This window comes from Pseudoliparis swirei, unplaced genomic scaffold (genome assembly GCF_029220125.1).
Source record: "Pseudoliparis swirei isolate HS2019 ecotype Mariana Trench unplaced genomic scaffold, NWPU_hadal_v1 hadal_25, whole genome shotgun sequence".
Taxonomy (NCBI): domain Eukaryota; kingdom Metazoa; phylum Chordata; class Actinopteri; order Perciformes; family Liparidae; genus Pseudoliparis; species Pseudoliparis swirei.
In genome coordinates, this window is record NW_026613261.1 from 1,713,289 (window position 1) to 1,730,788 (window position 17,500).

A 17,500-nucleotide genomic window follows, 5' to 3' on the forward strand; every position below is an offset into this window, starting at 1 on the left:
ACATGGTACTACAAGCTCTCTAGTGGGGTAACATGGTACTACAAGCTCTCTAGTGGGGTAACATGGTACTACAAGCTCTCTAGTGGGGTAACATGGTACTACAAGCTCTCTAGTGGGGTAACATGGTACTACAAGCTCTCTAGTGGGGTAACATGGTACTACAAGCGCTCTAGTGGGGTAACATGGTACAACAAGCTCTCTAGTGGGGTAACATGGTACTACAAGCTCTCTAGTGGGGTAACATGGTACTACAAGCTCTCTAGTGGGGTAACATGGTACTACAAGCTCTCTAGTGGGGTAACATGGTACTACAAGCTCTCTAGTGGGGTAACATGGTACTACAAGCTCTCTAGTGGGGTAACATGGTACTACAAGCTCTCTAGTGGGGTAACATGGTACTACAAGCTCTCTAGTGGGGTAACATGGTACTACAAGCTCTCTAGTGGGGTAACATGGTACTACAAGCCCTCTAGTGGGGTAACATGGTACTACAAGCTCTCTAGTGGGGCAACATGGTACTACAAGCTCTCTAGTGGGGTAACATGGTACTACAAGCTCTCTAGTGGGGTAACATGGTACTACAAGCTCTCTAGTGGGGTAACATGGTACTACAAGCACTCTAGTGGGGTAACATGGTACTACAAGCTCTTGTGGAGTAACATGGTACTACAAGCACTCTAGTGGGGTAATATGGTACTACAAGCTCTCTAGTGGGGTAATATGGTACTACAAGCTCTCTAGTGGGGTAACATGGTACTACAAGCTCTCTAGTGGGGTAACATGGTACTACAAGCTCTCTAGTGGGGTAACATGGTACTACAAGCTCTCTAGTGGGGTAATATGGTACTACAAGCTCTCTAGTGGGGTAACATGGTACTACAAGCTCTCTAGTGGGGTAACATGGTACTACAAGCCCTCTAGTGGGGTAACATGGTACTACAAGCTCTCTAGTGGGGTAACATGGTACTACAAGCTCTCTAGTGGGGTAACATGGTACTACAAGCTCTCTAGTGGGGTAACATGGTACTACAAGCTCTCTAGTGGGGTAACATGGTACTACAAGCTCTCTAGTGGGGTAACATGGTACTACAAGCTCTCTAGTGGGGTAACATGGTACTACAAGCTCTCTAGTGGGGTAACATGGTACTACAAGCTCTCTAGTGGGGTAACATGGTACTACAAGCTCTCTAGTGGGGTAATATGGTACTACAAGCCCTCTACTTTGTAAAGTGGGCCGATGAGAACCACCTGCGGCTGAACGTGGCCAAGACCAGAGAGATGGTGGTGGACTTCAGGAGGAAGGCGACAGCTCCTACACCTCTGAGTGTCCTGGGAGTGGACGTGGACATGGTGGAGGAGTACAAGTACCTGGGCGTCTCCATCGACAGCCGACTGAACTGGAAGGCCAACATCAACGCTGTGTACAAGAAGGGGATGAGTCGTCTCTTTTTCCTGAGAAAGCTTCGATCCTTCAACGTGTGCAGCAAGATGCTGGAGTTATTCTACCAGTCGGTTGTCGCCAGTGTGCTGCACTTTGCCATTGTCTGCTGGGGGAGCAGCATCGAAGCCGGTGACACCAGCCGCCTTAACAAACTGGTTAGGAAGGCTGGCTCCATCATCGGCTGCCAGCTGGAGCACCTGGAACAGGTGGTGGAGAGGAGGACGTTGAAGAAACTGGTGTCCATATTGGACAACCCGGACCACCCTCTCCACCACCTCCTACAGGGACAGAGGAGTACTTTCTCCAGACGTCTCCTCACGCTCCGCTGCCACAAGGAGAGATACAGGAGAACATTCCTGCCGACGGCTATGAGGCTCTACAACAGTTCACCTCTTGCCAGATCACCCTAACCCTTCTTATATTTTGTGTTTTTTTTTTTATTCTTGTGTGTTGCTGCTACTGACTCGACAAATTTCCCCTTGGGGATTAATAAAGTATATATCTATCTATCTATCTATCTAGTGGGGTAACATGGTACTACAAGCTCTCTAGTGGGGTAACATGGTACTACAAGCTCTCTAGTGGGGTAATATGGTACTACAAGCTCTCTAGTGGGGTAACATGGTACTACAAGCTCTAGTGGGGTAATATGGTACTAGGAGAACAATACATTTAAAGAAATGCATAAAACCTGTGTATTAAGAGTATAAAAGTATTAAATGGTGTGATAAGATAATGACCTCTGACCTTAGGGTGGAGAAGAAGGAGCGAGCCAGATTGAAGACGGTGAAGTTCAACGCCAAGTCTCGAGACAGAGGGGTGAGTGTTGTGTGGTGGCTTCTCCTCCCGTGGTACCTCCGCCGTGCTCTTATTTTGGTAGGCGAAGGAAAGTTAAGCTAAAGAACCTTCACATCACGCTCAGATGTTTCACAATAAAAGCCCCGGGGCAGAGGAGCCTCCTCAGGGTGTTCAGATAAACCCTCAGGTGAAGGTCACCTGTGTGAGCACGGCAGGTGAGGGGGGAGGAGCCTGTTCTGCATGAGTCTGGTCCAGAGCGTTAACAGCATGCCGTCGTGAGACGTTCCTCCTCCTCGCCTCCTCGGCAGCTCCGCCTCCTCTTCTGTTAAACCGTGTGTCGCTTTACTGAAGCCACGCCCCCTCGCCGACTCACCGGACCGAAGGGCGGGAAAACATGCATGACCCCCCAACAAAGAGAAACGCTTGACATTGACTGTCTGCTCCTCTTCCTCCTCCTCCTCTTCCTCTTTTCCCTCCTTCCTCCTTTTCCTCCTTTCTCCTCTTCCAGCTTCCTCCTCCTCCTACCCCTCCTTCCTCCTCTTCCTCATCTTTTCTTCCTCCTCCTACCGCCTCTTGCTCCTCCTTTCTTCCTCCTCCTACCTCTCTTTCCTCCTCTTGCTCATCTTTTCTTCCTCCTCCTCCCCCTCTTCCTCCTCCTTTCTTCCTCCTCCTACTTCTGCTTTCTCCTCTTCCTCATCTTTTCTTCCTCCTCCTACCTCTCCTTCCTCATCTTTTCTTCCTCCTCCTACCCCTCCTCTTCCTCCCCTTCCTCCTCCTCCTCCTCCTCTTCCTCCTCCTGCCTCTTCCTCCTCTTCCTCCTCTTCCTCTTTTCCCTCCTTCCTCCTCTTCCTCCTTTCTCCTCTTCCAGCTTCCTCCTCCTCCTACCCCTCCTTCCTCCTCTTCCTCATCTTTTCTTCCTCCTCCTACCGCCTCTTGCTCCTCCTTTCTTCCTCCTCCTACCTCTCTTTCCTCCTCTTGCTCATCTTTTCTTCCTCCTCCTCCCCCTCTTCCTCCTCCTTTCTTCCTCCTCCTACTTCTGCTTTCTCCTCTTCCTCATCTTTTCTTCCTCCTCCTACCTCTCCTTCCTCATCTTTTCTTCCTCCTCCTACCCCTCCTCTTCCTCCCCTTCCTCCTCCTCCTCCCTCCTCTTCCTCCTCCTTCCTCCTCCTCCTCTTCCTCCTCTTCCTCTTTTCCCTCCTTCCTCCTCTTCCTCCTTTCTCCTCTTCCAGCTTCCTCCTCCTCCTACCCCTCCTTCCTCCTCTTCCTCATCTTTTCTTCCTCCTCCTACTGCCTCTTGCTCCTCCTTTCTTCCTCCTCCTACCTCTCTTTCCTCCTCTTGCTCATCTTTTCTTCCTCCTCCTACCCCTCCTTCCCCCTCTTCCTCCTCCTTTCTTCCTCCTCCTACTTCTGCTTTCTCCTCTTCCTCATCTTTTCTTCCTCCTCCTACCCCTCCTTCCGCCTCTTGCTCCTCCTTTCTTCCTCCTCCTACCTCTCCTTCCTCCTCTTCCTCATCTTTTCTTCCTCCTCCTACCCCTCCTCTTCCTCCCCCTTCCTCCTCCTCCTCTTCCTACCTCTCCTCTAACATGAAGCATGTGCCTCCTGCTCCTCCCTAGGCTGCTCTGGTCCATCAGGAAGTCTTCAGGTCGTCATGGTTACATGTTGAAACTAGACGTAACACTCTGGCTGTGTCTACCGGACACTTTACGAAGTGCACTGCAGAGCCCTGACATCTTAGTGCACTGTGTGGCTGATCAGTCTGTATCAAATGGAACTCTCACGTTCACCACTTGGCGGAAGTGACGGACGCAAATCTGCTTGCGATACCCGCAAAACTTAAAGTGACAAAAAGAAGCACTTCCTGCCCTCTTGTTGTCCCTTGTTTACCTTTCTCCACCCCATGTGGAAACTGCGATACCTCCACCATCGCGGCAGGAGCCTCCGTGGTCGACCGCTTGTGCTACCGGAGCATCTCGTCCGCCATTGTTTTAGAAATAAAATGAAAAGCTGGCAAAAGGGCTCCTCCTCTTCCGCTACGTAGCCAAGATGGCGCCCGTTGAGGGCGAGTAGTGTCCATCGTTTACACTGCATGTTCTGCCCGTTTGCAGGGCGCCATGCGGGGACTTTCAGTGCCCTGAATGCTGCTGGTTCTGTCAGTGTGAGCACTTGGAGCACTGAAAGTCAAGCTCCAAGTGCTCAAGTGTCCGGTAGTAGACACAGCCTCTGAGATGTTAGCAGCTAGCAGCTAACTCCACCCTGCTTTCATGCTACCAAGTCAACTTCTACCAGCCAATCACAGCAGAGGAGGGCGGGACATAGCAAACCAATCTTATTCATATTTATATTATATATATAATTCTCTGTATGTCGCCTGAACGTGTGCTGCCTTCACTGCCACCGCGTGACACTCAGACTGCAGATTTATATAATTATATATATACGTATATATGTATATATGTATATATTTATATATATATGTGTGTGTGTATACAGGACTGTCTCAGAAAATTAGAATATTGTGATGAAGTTCTTTATTTTCTGTAATGCAATTAAAAAAACAAAAATGTCATGCATTCTGGATTCATTACAAATCAACTGAAATATTGCAAGCCTTTTATTCTTTTAATATTGCTGATTATGGCTTACAGCTTAAGAAAACTCAAATATCCTATCTCTAAATATAAGAATATCATGAAAAAGTATACTAGTAGGGTATTAAACAAATCACTTGAATTGTCTAATTAACTCGAAACACCTGCAAGGGTTTCCTGAGCCTTGACAAACACTCAGCTGTTATAAATCTTTTTTTTACTTGGTCTGAGGAAATATTAAAATTTTATGAGATAGGATTTTAGAGTTTTCTTAAGCTGTAAGCCATAATCAGCAATATTTAAAAAAATAAAAGGCTTGCAATATTTCAGTTGATTTGTAATGAATCCAGAATGCATGACATTTTTGTTTTTTTAATTGCATTACAGAAAATAAAGAACTTTATCACAATATTCTAATTTTCTGAGACAGTCCTGTATATATGTGTGTATATATATATATATACACACATATATGTATATATATATATGTGTATATATACACACATATATATATATATACATGTGTGTATATATATATATGTGTACATATACATACATTTATAAAATTATAAAAATCTGTATGTATATACACATATATGTATATATATATATATGTATGTATGTATATACATATATATGTATATATATACATATTTATATATTAGGGCTGTCAGCGTTAACGCGTTAATCTATGCGATTAATTTGGCCGCGATTCACGCACTAAAATATTTTACCGCAATTAACGCAACTTTGTTTACTTCTGGTGTCGTTGAGGTTGTTTCTCTCCTGGGTGTCGAGCAGAGCGTGTGACACTGTTTACGTTTTTAAAACTGAGTTCTCTGCGAAAATACGGAGCAGAAATCAGTTTAAACTCGTGGATGAATCAGTCGGGTTTCCTGCTGCGCCTCCTTCCTCCCGTCTGCTCCTCCTTCCTCCCGTCTGCTCCTCCTTCCTCCCGTCTGCTCCTCCTCCCTCCCGTCTGCTCCTCCTTCCTCCCGTCTGCTCCTCCTTCCTCTCGTCTGCTCCTCCTTCCTCCCGTCTGCTCCTCCTTCCTCCCGTCTGCTCCTCCTCCATCCCGTCTGCTCCTCCTTCCTCTCGTCTGCTCCTCCTCCCTCTCGTCTGCTCCTCCTTCCTCCCGTCTGCTCCTCCTCCCTCCCGTCTGCTCCTCCTCCCTCCCGTCTGCTCCTCCTTCCTCCCGTCTGCTCCTCCTTCCTCCTGTCTGCTCCTCCTTCCTCCCGTCTGCTCCTCCTCCCTCTCGTCTGCTCCTCCTTCCTCTCGTCTGCTCCTCCTTCCTCCCGTCTGCTCCTCCTCCCTCTCGTCTGCTCCTCCTTCCTCTCGTCTGCTCCTCCTTCCTCCCGTCTGCTCCTCCTTCCTCTCGTCTGCTTCTCCTTCCTCTCGTCTGCTCCTCCTTCCTCCCGTCTCCCCCTCTGATACACAGAGGAACGGAGGGGCGACGTGTCGGGGGACGCGGCGCGGAAAGAACTCGTCACACGAAACCTTCACCGTGATTGGTCAATCTGTTTGTTTGTCAACATTTAGCGAAAAAAACAACCAATGAACACTCAGTAAATCACAAAGGACCTCCCACCTCACAGGTGAGGCTCTATAGCAGCCTGTCAGTCAGAGAGCAGAGAACACGGCGCGAGGACAATGAGCCTCATTGAATAGAGCTGAGATTGTTCTGGAATGTTTGATGTAGAACACGTGGGGGTGTGTCACATGCAAAAGACTTTAAACGGTGAATTTAATTTTTTTTGTAAAATGAGCCCAGCCTCCAGAGGGTTAACGTGACATATGTGAATGTCAGTCAGTCACCAAGGCCACTGGTTCTGCTGTTCAGTGGTAAAGATGTCAGGACCAATGGGGTCTCAATATACTTCTTTTTTTTAACTAATCTGATGTTTCACTGAAGAAACAATTTATCATCCACAATATTAAATACCTCACTGGCCCTTTATAGGTAGGAGCCTCTTTGAAAACACAGCTCTGTGTGAAGTTTGGTCTTTAAAAAGAAGAAGAAAAAAACTTTTAATCGCGATTAATGAATTTCAAAATGTGCGATTAATTAGTTAATTTTTTTTACTCGATTGACAGCCCTAATATATATATATATATACAGTGGGGAAAAAAAGTATTTAGTCAGCCACCAATTGTGCAAGTTCTCCCCCTTAAAGATGAGAGTTTCCTGTAATCTTCATCACAGGTAAACCTCGACCACGAGAGACATCGCAAGTTACGTATGTAACTATGGTTCTATGAATCCTGGATGACCGCCAGAGGCGGTGCTTAGCACTGGATATCTTCCGTCTTGCGCATAGCAGGTCGAGTATTAATAACGACAAAGTCACCCGTGACCTCGGATGACCCGCCCACCGGGTATAAGTTCCGGTGTCATCCCGAGATCAGTTCTACGGAATCTTCTCGCGAACTCACGAGATTCCGAGTGACCAAGAACTCTGGCGGTCATCCAGGATTCATAGAACCATAGTTACATACGTAACTTGCGTTCTATTTCATCCTTCCTGACCGCCAGAGGCGGTGCTTAGCACTGGATGACTTATACCAACAGAGTCACGAGGAATCCCAAGGAAACTACCTCATATGACTCAAGCAGAGGATTTGGACCACCTGCAATGCATGGAGGGTGTTCCCGTTCACTCTGTAGTCTCTGGTGAATGTGCTCAACGATGCCCCTGAGGCTGTTGCATACATATGCACTTATATTCCCTACGGGCATACCTCTCAGGGTCGCCCGTGATGTGGGAACGCTGTTGGTAGAACAACACCCTGCTCTGGATGGCAGAGCACGGACGTTCACCACCTATGCACAGGCAATGGCCTCCACTATCTAGTGGAACAGGCACTGTTCTGCAGTGGCATAGCCCTTCTTAGATCCACCCTAACTGACTAGTTATGGTGGTCAAGCTGTGCAGGCTGGACAGGCTGGTTGAGACCCGAGCGTGCCAGCACCCCTGGGGGAAGCCACTGCTTTAGGCCGCAGGGTGACACCCGAGCCCTCTGAGTTCCCCTCAGACAAGGCTCATTGACCGACAGGGCGTGTAGCTTGCCTACTTGCTCTGCCGCAGTTATGGCAAGGATGAAAGGTCTTTGCCGACAGCAACCACAGCTCTGCCTCTGCCAAGGGTTCGAAGGGAGGCGAGCATAGGGTGTCCAGTCCCACGGGCGAGTCCCCTGGAGGAGCCCTCGGGGGGGGGGCTCAGGGGATAGTCACTGAGGCCCTCCTTATGAAGAGGGACACCAGCTTGTGGCTGTTCCGCATCATTGTCGGCTTTAGCATGCTGCCATGAAATGGCAGCTATGTAGGCCCTCAGGATAGAGGCAGACATGCCCTTAACTAGAAGGGATGACGGAGGCGTGAGTACCGTAGGCACGAGGCACCGTACTGGGTCCCTCCGTCAGCCGGTCGGGAAGTGGCTTCGGTCTGCACATGTCTTGTAGACGGATGGCACTCTGGCATTTAGAATAGTCCTTTGGACTGATTCTGTTCAGCTGCTTCTGCTTTCCTGCGGCCAAGCCCTTTGTTGGGCACGGCCGGGATCGGGATGGCAGGTCCCACCATCTAGCTGTGCTAGGGGCCCGCATGTCAGCGAGGCGCCGTGGCGTCTCACAGCGAAGTCTGTGCAGCCAGGGGAACCAAGTCCTGGCTGGACGCAAGGGGGCCACCAGCAAAATTCGGTGGCCCTGTTGAAGACCCCGAGTAGTTGGCAAGATCAGCGGAAATCTGGGGAACGCCCTGGTTCCGTTCTCCTGGTCGATACCTCGCCCGACAATTGGTCAGGTGAAAGGTTACCGGAGTAAGAAAAGTCAGAAGGGCACGGGAGCTCCGTAGCAGCTCTGCAGCCCTAGGGGCCCCTGGAGGTTCAAGCCAACACGTGGTTGAGGCGATGTCTCGCCCAACAAGTACATATTCCCTCCCAAGTATGGCAGGAACTGTTTGAGCGCTAGGTGCATGGCCTGTGGCTCCAGACCCAAGTGTCGCGAATAGACTGTCCTCTGGAAGTCCTGTACCGCCAGACTGCGCCCCACCTTGAGAGGCGGGAGTCTGCTGTGGCGACCTTCCGTGGGCGGACCCTTCCTGGGGATACCCACTGACGGGTATGCTCTCACCCTCACGGGATAGAGCCGAGGCACCACTGTGACACCCATCTTGTGCCTGTGGCCCTGGCGAAGGCTGTTAGGCCCTCCATGCGAAGGCGCGCGACAGCAGCCCAAGCATTTGCCCCATAGGCAAGGAAAAAGGATAAAAGACCACTGCCTGCCCCCTCAGAGAGTACCTACCTGCTTGAGTGACGGGCAGGCCCACTTAGTGGCTGCATCTAGAGCTATACCAATGAAGGTTATGCTCCGAGAATGGCTCAGAAAACTCTTTATGTTCACGAAGGCCCAACCGGGCAGCGTGAGAAAGAGTGTAAGACAGCTGATGCTGCTGTCAATTTACCCGATAGGCAAGAAGAGGATAAAAGACAGCCATCTGCCCCCTCAGAGAGGGGAAGGCTGCAGAGGATGCTGTCCACCTGTCTGAGTGACGGCCAGGCCGCTTAGTGGCTGCATCTAGAGCTACACCAATGAAGGTTATGCTCTGAGAATGGCTCAGACAGTTGTTTGTTCACGAAGGCCCAACCGGGCGGCGTGAGAGAGTGCAAGTAATGCACTGTGTGGCCCTAAATGGGTATGGCGCACATATCAGCCAGATCGTCCAGGATGGCAGTTTCCTCACGCCCTGGTGATTGCAGGGCGGCAGTAACGCCTTTTGTAAAAACTCCTGGGGAAGTCCACATGGAAGAAGCCTGGGAATAACGGCTTTGGAAAGCGAAACAGAGCAACCGTCTGTGAAGCATTCTAGGAACCTGACAAAAGGCCTCCCTTAAGTCGACAGACGTGAGCCGATCTCCTCTGGAGACCACACGAAGGATGTCTGCTGGGCTCAGCCTGAGAAAGTCAAGACGTGGCGCCCCCGAGTCTGCGGGGTGTGGACACGGTCCTGCGAAGACCAGATAACTGCTGCCTGGTCTAACCGGCTTGCACCGTGCGCTGCTGCGCCTGTAGAGCAGGTCCCCTGATTTCACTGGGACAGTAGGGAGGTTGTTCCTACATGCCTCCGACAAGGGTGCCTGCGCCGGCCAAACAGCTGGTCTGAACCCTGGAGAGCATTAGGCGCCCAGGTTCTCTTGACGTAAGTGCAAATGCCTGCAGCGAAGCATCGCTGAGGCTGTAGTCAAGTATGACATAGGAGGGGGAGTTGCTGTGTAGTAAGCACGGTAAAATGGTCGCCTGTGAACCGACTGGGCCCGAGGGCACCGGTCATCCGGCCTCGGAGTCCCCTTGGGGAAAAACCGATGGATGCGATAGTCAGCTCAATGGATGGCATGGGACGAAGGCCACATTTGGCCATATCCTGCATGGACGCCGGGGCTCGGTGATCTATCGTAAGATGGTAACCCCTCAGTCTCTGGAGGGGAGACTGAAAAGGTGCCCCTGAAGAATGCACTAGCATGCGTGGGGTTCCGGCTGCTGTATATCCAGCAGTTCCTGTGCCCTGCGAATGACGAACCCGATGGGGCCGTCGACTGCCCCCTACAAGGGGCTATGGCCTGAGGAATGGGAACCAGGCCCAGAAGCGTGGGTGGGCCGCTTGTCCCCGTCCTCCAGTAAGGAGATTGGTGGACACTGCCACTGGGATGTCCTCCCTTGGGAATGGATCAGCCGTGGGTGGATCTGATGCTTCAGTCCTCCCTGCACTAGGGTGGCGACTTATCTGAGCTAGTTCTGCGGTCAGCAGACCTACTCTATAAGCTAGCATGCCCGATTGAACTGCTAGGGGAGCCCCTGCGGCTCCTAGCCGGCACTTGCAACTGGTCGGCTGGCCTGGAGCTGACCTGACCCGTCTGTTGGGGTCCTAGCAGGAGCTAGAGCGAGCGCACTCCGCTACTGCAGCGCAGGTCCTGTGGAGCAGGACGGAGACAGCCCGTCTAGTGAGGGTATCAGCCACCACTGGCCTCACTAGTACGGTAGCTGTGGCAGCAAGGATCGCAGCAGTAGCACTCTGCTACTGTGGCCCAGGTCCTGTCGAGCAGGACAGAGACAGTCCGTCTAGAGCGAGGACACCTCTTCAACACTGTAGCTGTGATTACTGGTGCTGTAATTACAAGCATCCCACGAGTAGCCTGGGCGAAAGCCTGTGCTCCGGGGAGCAGGTCCTGTGGAAACAGTCGTAGTGAGAGGGCAGGTCTCTTCGAGGACCCTCTCCACTAGTATGACCACTGTACTTACTGGTGCCTCCCAGTAAGCCTGAGCGAGAGCTCTGCGCTACTGTAGACGCTGATCCCGTGAACACGGGTCAGAACCCAGCATGTCTAGTGAGAGCGTGAGGACACACTTCACTCATCTGGTAGCTGTCAGTATTAGCGTGGCATCAGTTAGCCTGAGTGGAGACGCTCTGCTAGCTGTAACAGCGGCGATGTCATGGAGGTACATGTGCAGTATGCATCAGTATCGACTCATAGCCTCCTTAGCGTCCCCCCGGTGAGCCTGAGCGGGACGCTCTGCTCACTGGAAGCCGGTAGCAGTGTAGCAGTGTGGCAGCCAACCGCAACGAGCGGACGCGCTCTCGTTAGCGCTGTAATCGCCCACCAGTAGCCTGAGCGAGAGCGCTCCACTACTTGGGCCGAGGTCCTGTGCAACAGGAGGTAGCTGTCGGATTTAGCGTAGGCCCCGTTAGCCTGAGTGGACACACTCTGCTAGCTATGCACGGCGGCAATGCTACCAAAGTCAACACACACGCTATCCCACCGCTACAGAGAGCCGGTCACGCCGGTGTAGCAGCCTGGCGACACCGAGCGGACGTGCTCCCGTTAGCACACAGTTAGCAGGAACGAGAGCTCTGCTCCTGTGGGATATGCCGTCATAGACAGCAATTGTATTCGATCTCACCCGATTGAAGCTTCGCGGTGAAGGCGCTCTGGTGAAGACCGAAAAAGACCCGTGCGTTCTCCGGTCCGCCTCGACGGACCGCCGTAGAGAACGTAACGTCCTCCTCCTCAGAGGAGAGCTCGTCACAGCCTCTGGCGGTCAGGAAGGATGAAATAGAACACGAGGGAATGAAATCCAGAAAATCCCATTGTCTGATTTTTAAAGAATTAATTGGTAAATGCCTGGGTAAAATAAGTATTTGGTCAATAACAAACAAGCAGGATGTCTCTCACAGACCTGTAACGTCTTGAAGAGGCTCCTCTGTCCTCCACTCGTTACCTGTATTCATGGCACGTGTTTGAACTCTATATCAGTATAAAAGACGCCCGTCCACAACCTCAAACAGTCACACTCCAAACTCCATGAGGCCAACGAGCTCAGAGACACCAGAAACACTAGAGCTGCAGCAGGCGGGGGGGCGGAGTCTGAACAGGTCAGCAGCTCGGTGAGAAGAAACCAACTGGGAGCCATTAGGAGAAAATGGAAGACATACAAGACCTGATGGTCTCCCTCCATCTGATGCTCCACCAAGACCTGATGGTCTCCCTCCATCTGGTGCTCCACCAAGACCTGATGGTCTCCCTCCATCTGGTGCTCCACCAAGACCTGATGGTCTCCCTCCATCTGGTGCTCCACCAAGACCTGATGGTCTCCCTCCATCTGGTGCTCCACCAAGACCTGATGGTCTCCCTCCATCTGATGCTCCACCAAGACCTGATGGTCTCCCTCCATCTGGTGCTCCACCAAGACCTGATGGTCTCCCTCCATCTGGTGCTCCACCAAGACCTGATGGTCTCCCTCCATCTGGTGCTCCACCAAGACCCTAACCCTAACCCACTGTTGGAGCCAGAGGGTCCCCCTGTTGGAGCCAGAGGGTCCCCCTGCAGGAGCCAGAGGGTCCCCCTGCTGGAGTCAGAGGGTCCCCCTGCAGGAGCCAGAGGGTCCCCCTGCAGGAGCCAGAGGGTCCCCCTGCAGGAGCCAGAGGGTCCCCCTGCTGGAGCCAGAGGGTCCCCCTGCTGGAGCCAGAGGGTCCCCCTGCAGGAGCCAGAGGGTCCCCCTGCAGGAGCCAGAGGGTCCCCCTGCAGGAGTCAGAGGGTCCCCTTGCTGGAGCCAGAGGGTCCCCCTGCTGGAGCCAGAGGGTCCCCCTGCTGGAGCCAGAGGGTCCCCCTGCTGGAGCCAGAGGGTCCCCCTGTTGGAGCCAGAGGGTCCCCCTGTTGGAGCCAGAGGGTCCCCCTGCTGGAGCCAGAGGGTCCCCCTGTTGGAGCCAGAGGGTCCCCCTGCAGGAGCCAGAGGGTCCCCCTGCAGGAGCCAGAGGGTCCCCCTGCAGGAGCCAGAGGGTCCCCCTGCAGGAGCCAGAGGGTCCAGGCCCGTCTGAAGTCTGCTAGAGAGCATGTGGATGCTCCAGAAGAGGACTGGGAGAGGGTCTCATGGTCAGATGAAACCATCATAGAACTTGTTGGTAACTCAACTGGTGGTGGTGGAGGAGAAAGGATGCCGAGCTGCATCCAAAGAGCACCAGAGCTCCAGTGTGGGGGACATCCTGCTCTGGGCGGTTGTTCTGCAGGGGACCAGGACCAGTGGTCCGTAGAGGACAGGATGCATGGGCCGTGTGTCCTGAGGATCTGAGTGAACCTCCTCCCATCAGCTCGGCCTTGGAGAGGAACCGTGGGCAGCGGGGGAGGGGCTTCAGAAGAAGCAGCTCCTGGAGGCTGAGCCAGTCTCCAGATCTCAACCCAGAGACAACCTGTGGAGGAGCTGACAGTCCGTGTTGCCTAGCGACAGCCCCAACATCTCTAGAGGAGCTCTGCATGGAGCAATGGGCCAGCATCCCTGCAGCAGCTTGAGAAGACTTACAGGAAACGTGTGACCTGTCATTGACAGCTAAGGATTGAGATGAACTTTTGTTATTGACCAAATACTTATTTTACCCAGGAATTTACCAATTAATTCTTTAAAAATCAGACAATGTGATTTTCTGGATTTCTTTCCGTCATGTTGTCTCTCATGGTCGAGGTTTACCTGTGATGAAGATTACAGGAAACTCTCATCTTTAAGGGGGACAACTTAAACAACTGGTGGCTGACTAAATACTTTTGTTCCCACTGTACATATGTAAAATTCAAAAAATCTGTATATATACATATGTATATCTGTGTATGTATATATATGTGTGTATATCTCTGTCGGGAGGCTTCGTGGAGCTCGTTCACGTTTTCTTTACTTTCTTTATGTTTCATGAGTTTAAGTCTTTTTATTTATATATTTTTTCTCGTCAGATGGACAAAAACAAAAGCTTTTACATTCTGTCAGACATCGATCCTCCTCCTCCTCCTCTTTTTATTTTATTACTCCATCACCCCTCTTCCTCTTCCTCCTCTTCCTCCTCAGCAGTCTCTCAATGACAAGCGTAAAAAGAACCTCTTTTCCCGAAAGTTTCCGTTCTACAAGAGCAAAGAGGCGAGCGAGCAGGAGACCAGCGATGTCGACCGTAAGTAGCCCGAAGCGGCGGCGAGATGGGGGCGGGGCTTGGGGGCGGGGTCTGTCTGAGAGCCGACAGGAAGAGAGGTCAGCTGGTGGCGGCGTGCCGTAAACACACCGGCCGGTCACGGCAGCGGGGGGGCCCGGCTCCGTTCAGCCGTGAAGGCAGAATATTGGTCCCACTAAAAGTCCTCCTCCTGCTCCTCCTCCTCCTGCTTCTCCTCCTGCTCCTCCTCCTCCTGCTTCTCCTCCTGCTCCTGCTCCTCCTCCTCCTCCTCCTGCTCCTCCTCCTCCTCCTCCTCCTGCTCCTGCTCCTCCTCCTGCTCCTCCTGCTCCTGCTCCTCCTCCTCCTCCTCTAAACCAGATGGCCGCCCCCTGCCCTGCCGGCCGGCTGCTCTCTCCTCCGTGGCTGTAACTCTGTAACTTGTTGTGTTTTCTCCTCGTCGGCTGACTTCAGGACAACAGTGACGACATGCTGTCCAAAGGCCACAGTAAGTGTGTCGCCCCCCCCCCCCCCCCCCCCCCCCACCACGGCTCCTCCACACTAATGAAAACTCAGGGTTGACTACAAGTGGAAAAGTTCATTGGATTTATTTTCATCTTGTAATTTTTCAGAAAAAAACGGAGAAAATTAAATAGACTTTATGATTTTAAGATATATATATATTTTTTTTTTAATCAGGTGAAACGTAATAGAGCGTATTCACTCACGTGACCACAACAACCTTCGGCGGCCATGTTGGGGTCCCTCCACGGCATTGTCTTGCTTTGTTTGATGCCGCTCTTCTTTAGAAATGACCATCATATCCTGAAGGAGACGCCATGTCAGTTCAAAGCGGCGTGCCTTGTGATGGTTCTGTGCCTCATTGTTGGATGTGGGACTAATGATTCAGAATATGGGTTTATCAGCTCAACAAGAGGCTATTACTTTAACTTGTCCTCTCCTCCGGCTTCACTCGGCGTCTGAGCGTTACGACTGTTCTCACGTGTTTCTGTTGACGCATCGGGTTGTGGGCACGTTTCCATTGACTCTCGTCAATAATCTCTTTTTGCTTTTTCGCCGAGCGAAAATCAATGTTTCACTTGCGCAAAAGGAACTGTGGATGGAAACTTGGGAGGAAGCCATGAACATGGCAACTCCGTGGGGCGATGTCTGCCTTTACTCTGTGATTCATTTCAAAATAAAACACTGTCTCCATGGGAACAGCATCAGCACGGCCACCAGTCACTGCTGGTCCTGAAGGAGCTGGAAGCGGCTTCATCAGACACTCGTCCTGGAGGCGGAGCTGTGACTACGGATCATATATGAACCAGACACGGGGCGCTTGATGTTCCCACATGTGTGGTATTTCCACAACAAGTATAACGCAGAAATAGTTGTTGATGTCCCATGGTCGATAGCGGAAATGAAAACTGTTTGACAGGAATGTGACCGGGCTCTGTGCTGGTCACTAGCGAGTTAACCACAAAGTGTTGAGCGAGTAAAATCAGGTAAAAAAGCGTTGCGAATATTTAATTATGCAGAAGGACATGAGGTGGCTCTCACATAATCAAACAGCGGACACGATAGGTCAACTTCTTCTGACTGACATTTAATAAGTGGACCCCAAGATGGCGCGACTGAGATGCTGACGTCACGTGAATACGCTCTATAAACACAGCAGCATCATACATATCATATATATATTTATATTCATATTTATTTACATATATTTATTCATATATATTAATTCATTTATATATATATGAATATAAATCTATTTATTTGTATATATATATTTATATATATAAATATATATATTTAGATATATTTATTCACATATATTTTTTCACATGTATATTTATATTTATTTACATATATTTATTCATATATATTAATTCATGTATATATATGAATATAAATATTTATTTGTATATATATATTTATATAAATATACATCTAAAAAAATATATTTATATATATATGTATAAATATATACAGGACTGTCTCAGAAAATTAGAATATTGTGATAAAGTTCTTTATTTTCTGTAATGCAATTAAAAACAAAAATGTCATGCATTCTGGATTCATTACAAATCAACTGAAATATTGCAAGCCTTTTATTCTTTTAATATTGCTGATTATGGTTTACAGCTTAAGAAAACTCTAAAATCCTATCTCATAAAATTTTTATATTTCCTCAGACCAAGTAAAAAAAAAAGATTTATAACAGCTGAGTGTTTGTCAAGGCTCAGGAAACCCTTGCAGGTGTTTCGAGTTAATTAGACAATTCAAGTGATTTGTTTAATACCCTACTAGTATACTTTTACATGATATTCTAATATTTAGAGATAGGATATTTGAGTTTTCTTAAGCTGTAAACCATAATCAGCAATAAATCAGAATAAAAGGCTTGCAATATTTCAGTTGATTTGTAATGAATCCAGAATGCATGACATTTTTGTTTTTTTAATTGCATTACAGAAAAGAAAGAACTTCATCACAATATTCTAATTTTCTGAGACAGTCCTGTATATAAATATATTTAGATATATATATTTATATATAGTCCAGGCTTCACTATTTTTCAGACTCGTTCACGGATCCAACAGGAAGTTTAGTCGTTAAGATTTTGTACGAACATTTTCCAAATAGAGTACAAATACCCCAAAAAAGGGAGAATTCAAATAATACATATAATTCAAATAATAAATATAATTCAAAAAATAAATCAACATAGAAAACATTAAGAAAGTAATTAAGAATTTTAATGAAACACAAACTTTCCTTTTATTTTTATGAAAATAACGTCAAAAAAGAAACTCATTACTCTCTGGTGGGGGCGTGTCCTCAGATCTCGTGGTGGGGGCGTGTCCTTTAGACCCCCTCCCCCCCCTCCTCTCCCCCCCTCCTCGCCATCGGCTGGAGGACCCTCCGGACCGGAGCTCCGTCCCTCAAGTCCTTCTGGATCTCTTGAGGGTTTCAGACAAAGCTTTGATGGTTCTGGATGTGGTTCTATGGTTCTGGATGTGGTTCTTTGGATCTGGTTCTATTGATCTGGTTCTGGATGTGATATTTAAATACATTCGTATTTATTTAAATACATACGAATGTATTTAAATATATACGTATGTATTTATTAATACACATTTATCTGAGTAACAAACATGAGTTTTTGTTTTAACGGTTTAAATCTTTTGTTCAATCGGTCGTTGGTGATTGTCC

At 49.5% G+C, this 17,500-nt stretch overlaps 1 protein-coding gene across 7 annotated transcripts in view; it reads left to right on the forward strand.

Moving 5' to 3' along the window:
• The window catches only part of dlg1b (discs large MAGUK scaffold protein 1b), a 74,597-nt gene that overhangs the window by 51,926 nt on the left and 5,171 nt on the right, over window positions 1-17,500 (forward strand). For 3 of the 7 annotated variants that reach the window (XR_008831083.1, XM_056410517.1, XM_056410520.1), the window contains exons 18-19: window positions 2,194-2,260; window positions 14,206-14,305. Coding sequence is in view for 4 of the 7 variants with exons in the window: in XM_056410517.1 (XP_056266492.1) it covers window positions 2,194-2,260; window positions 14,206-14,305 (167 nt within the window). In the remaining 3 variants the exon portion in view is untranslated. Of the gene's footprint in view, window positions 1-2,193; window positions 2,261-14,205; window positions 14,306-14,752; window positions 14,787-17,500 lie in introns of all 7 variants that reach the window. The other 4 variants (XR_008831085.1, XR_008831084.1, XM_056410518.1 and 1 more) reach the window with 3 other exon arrangements.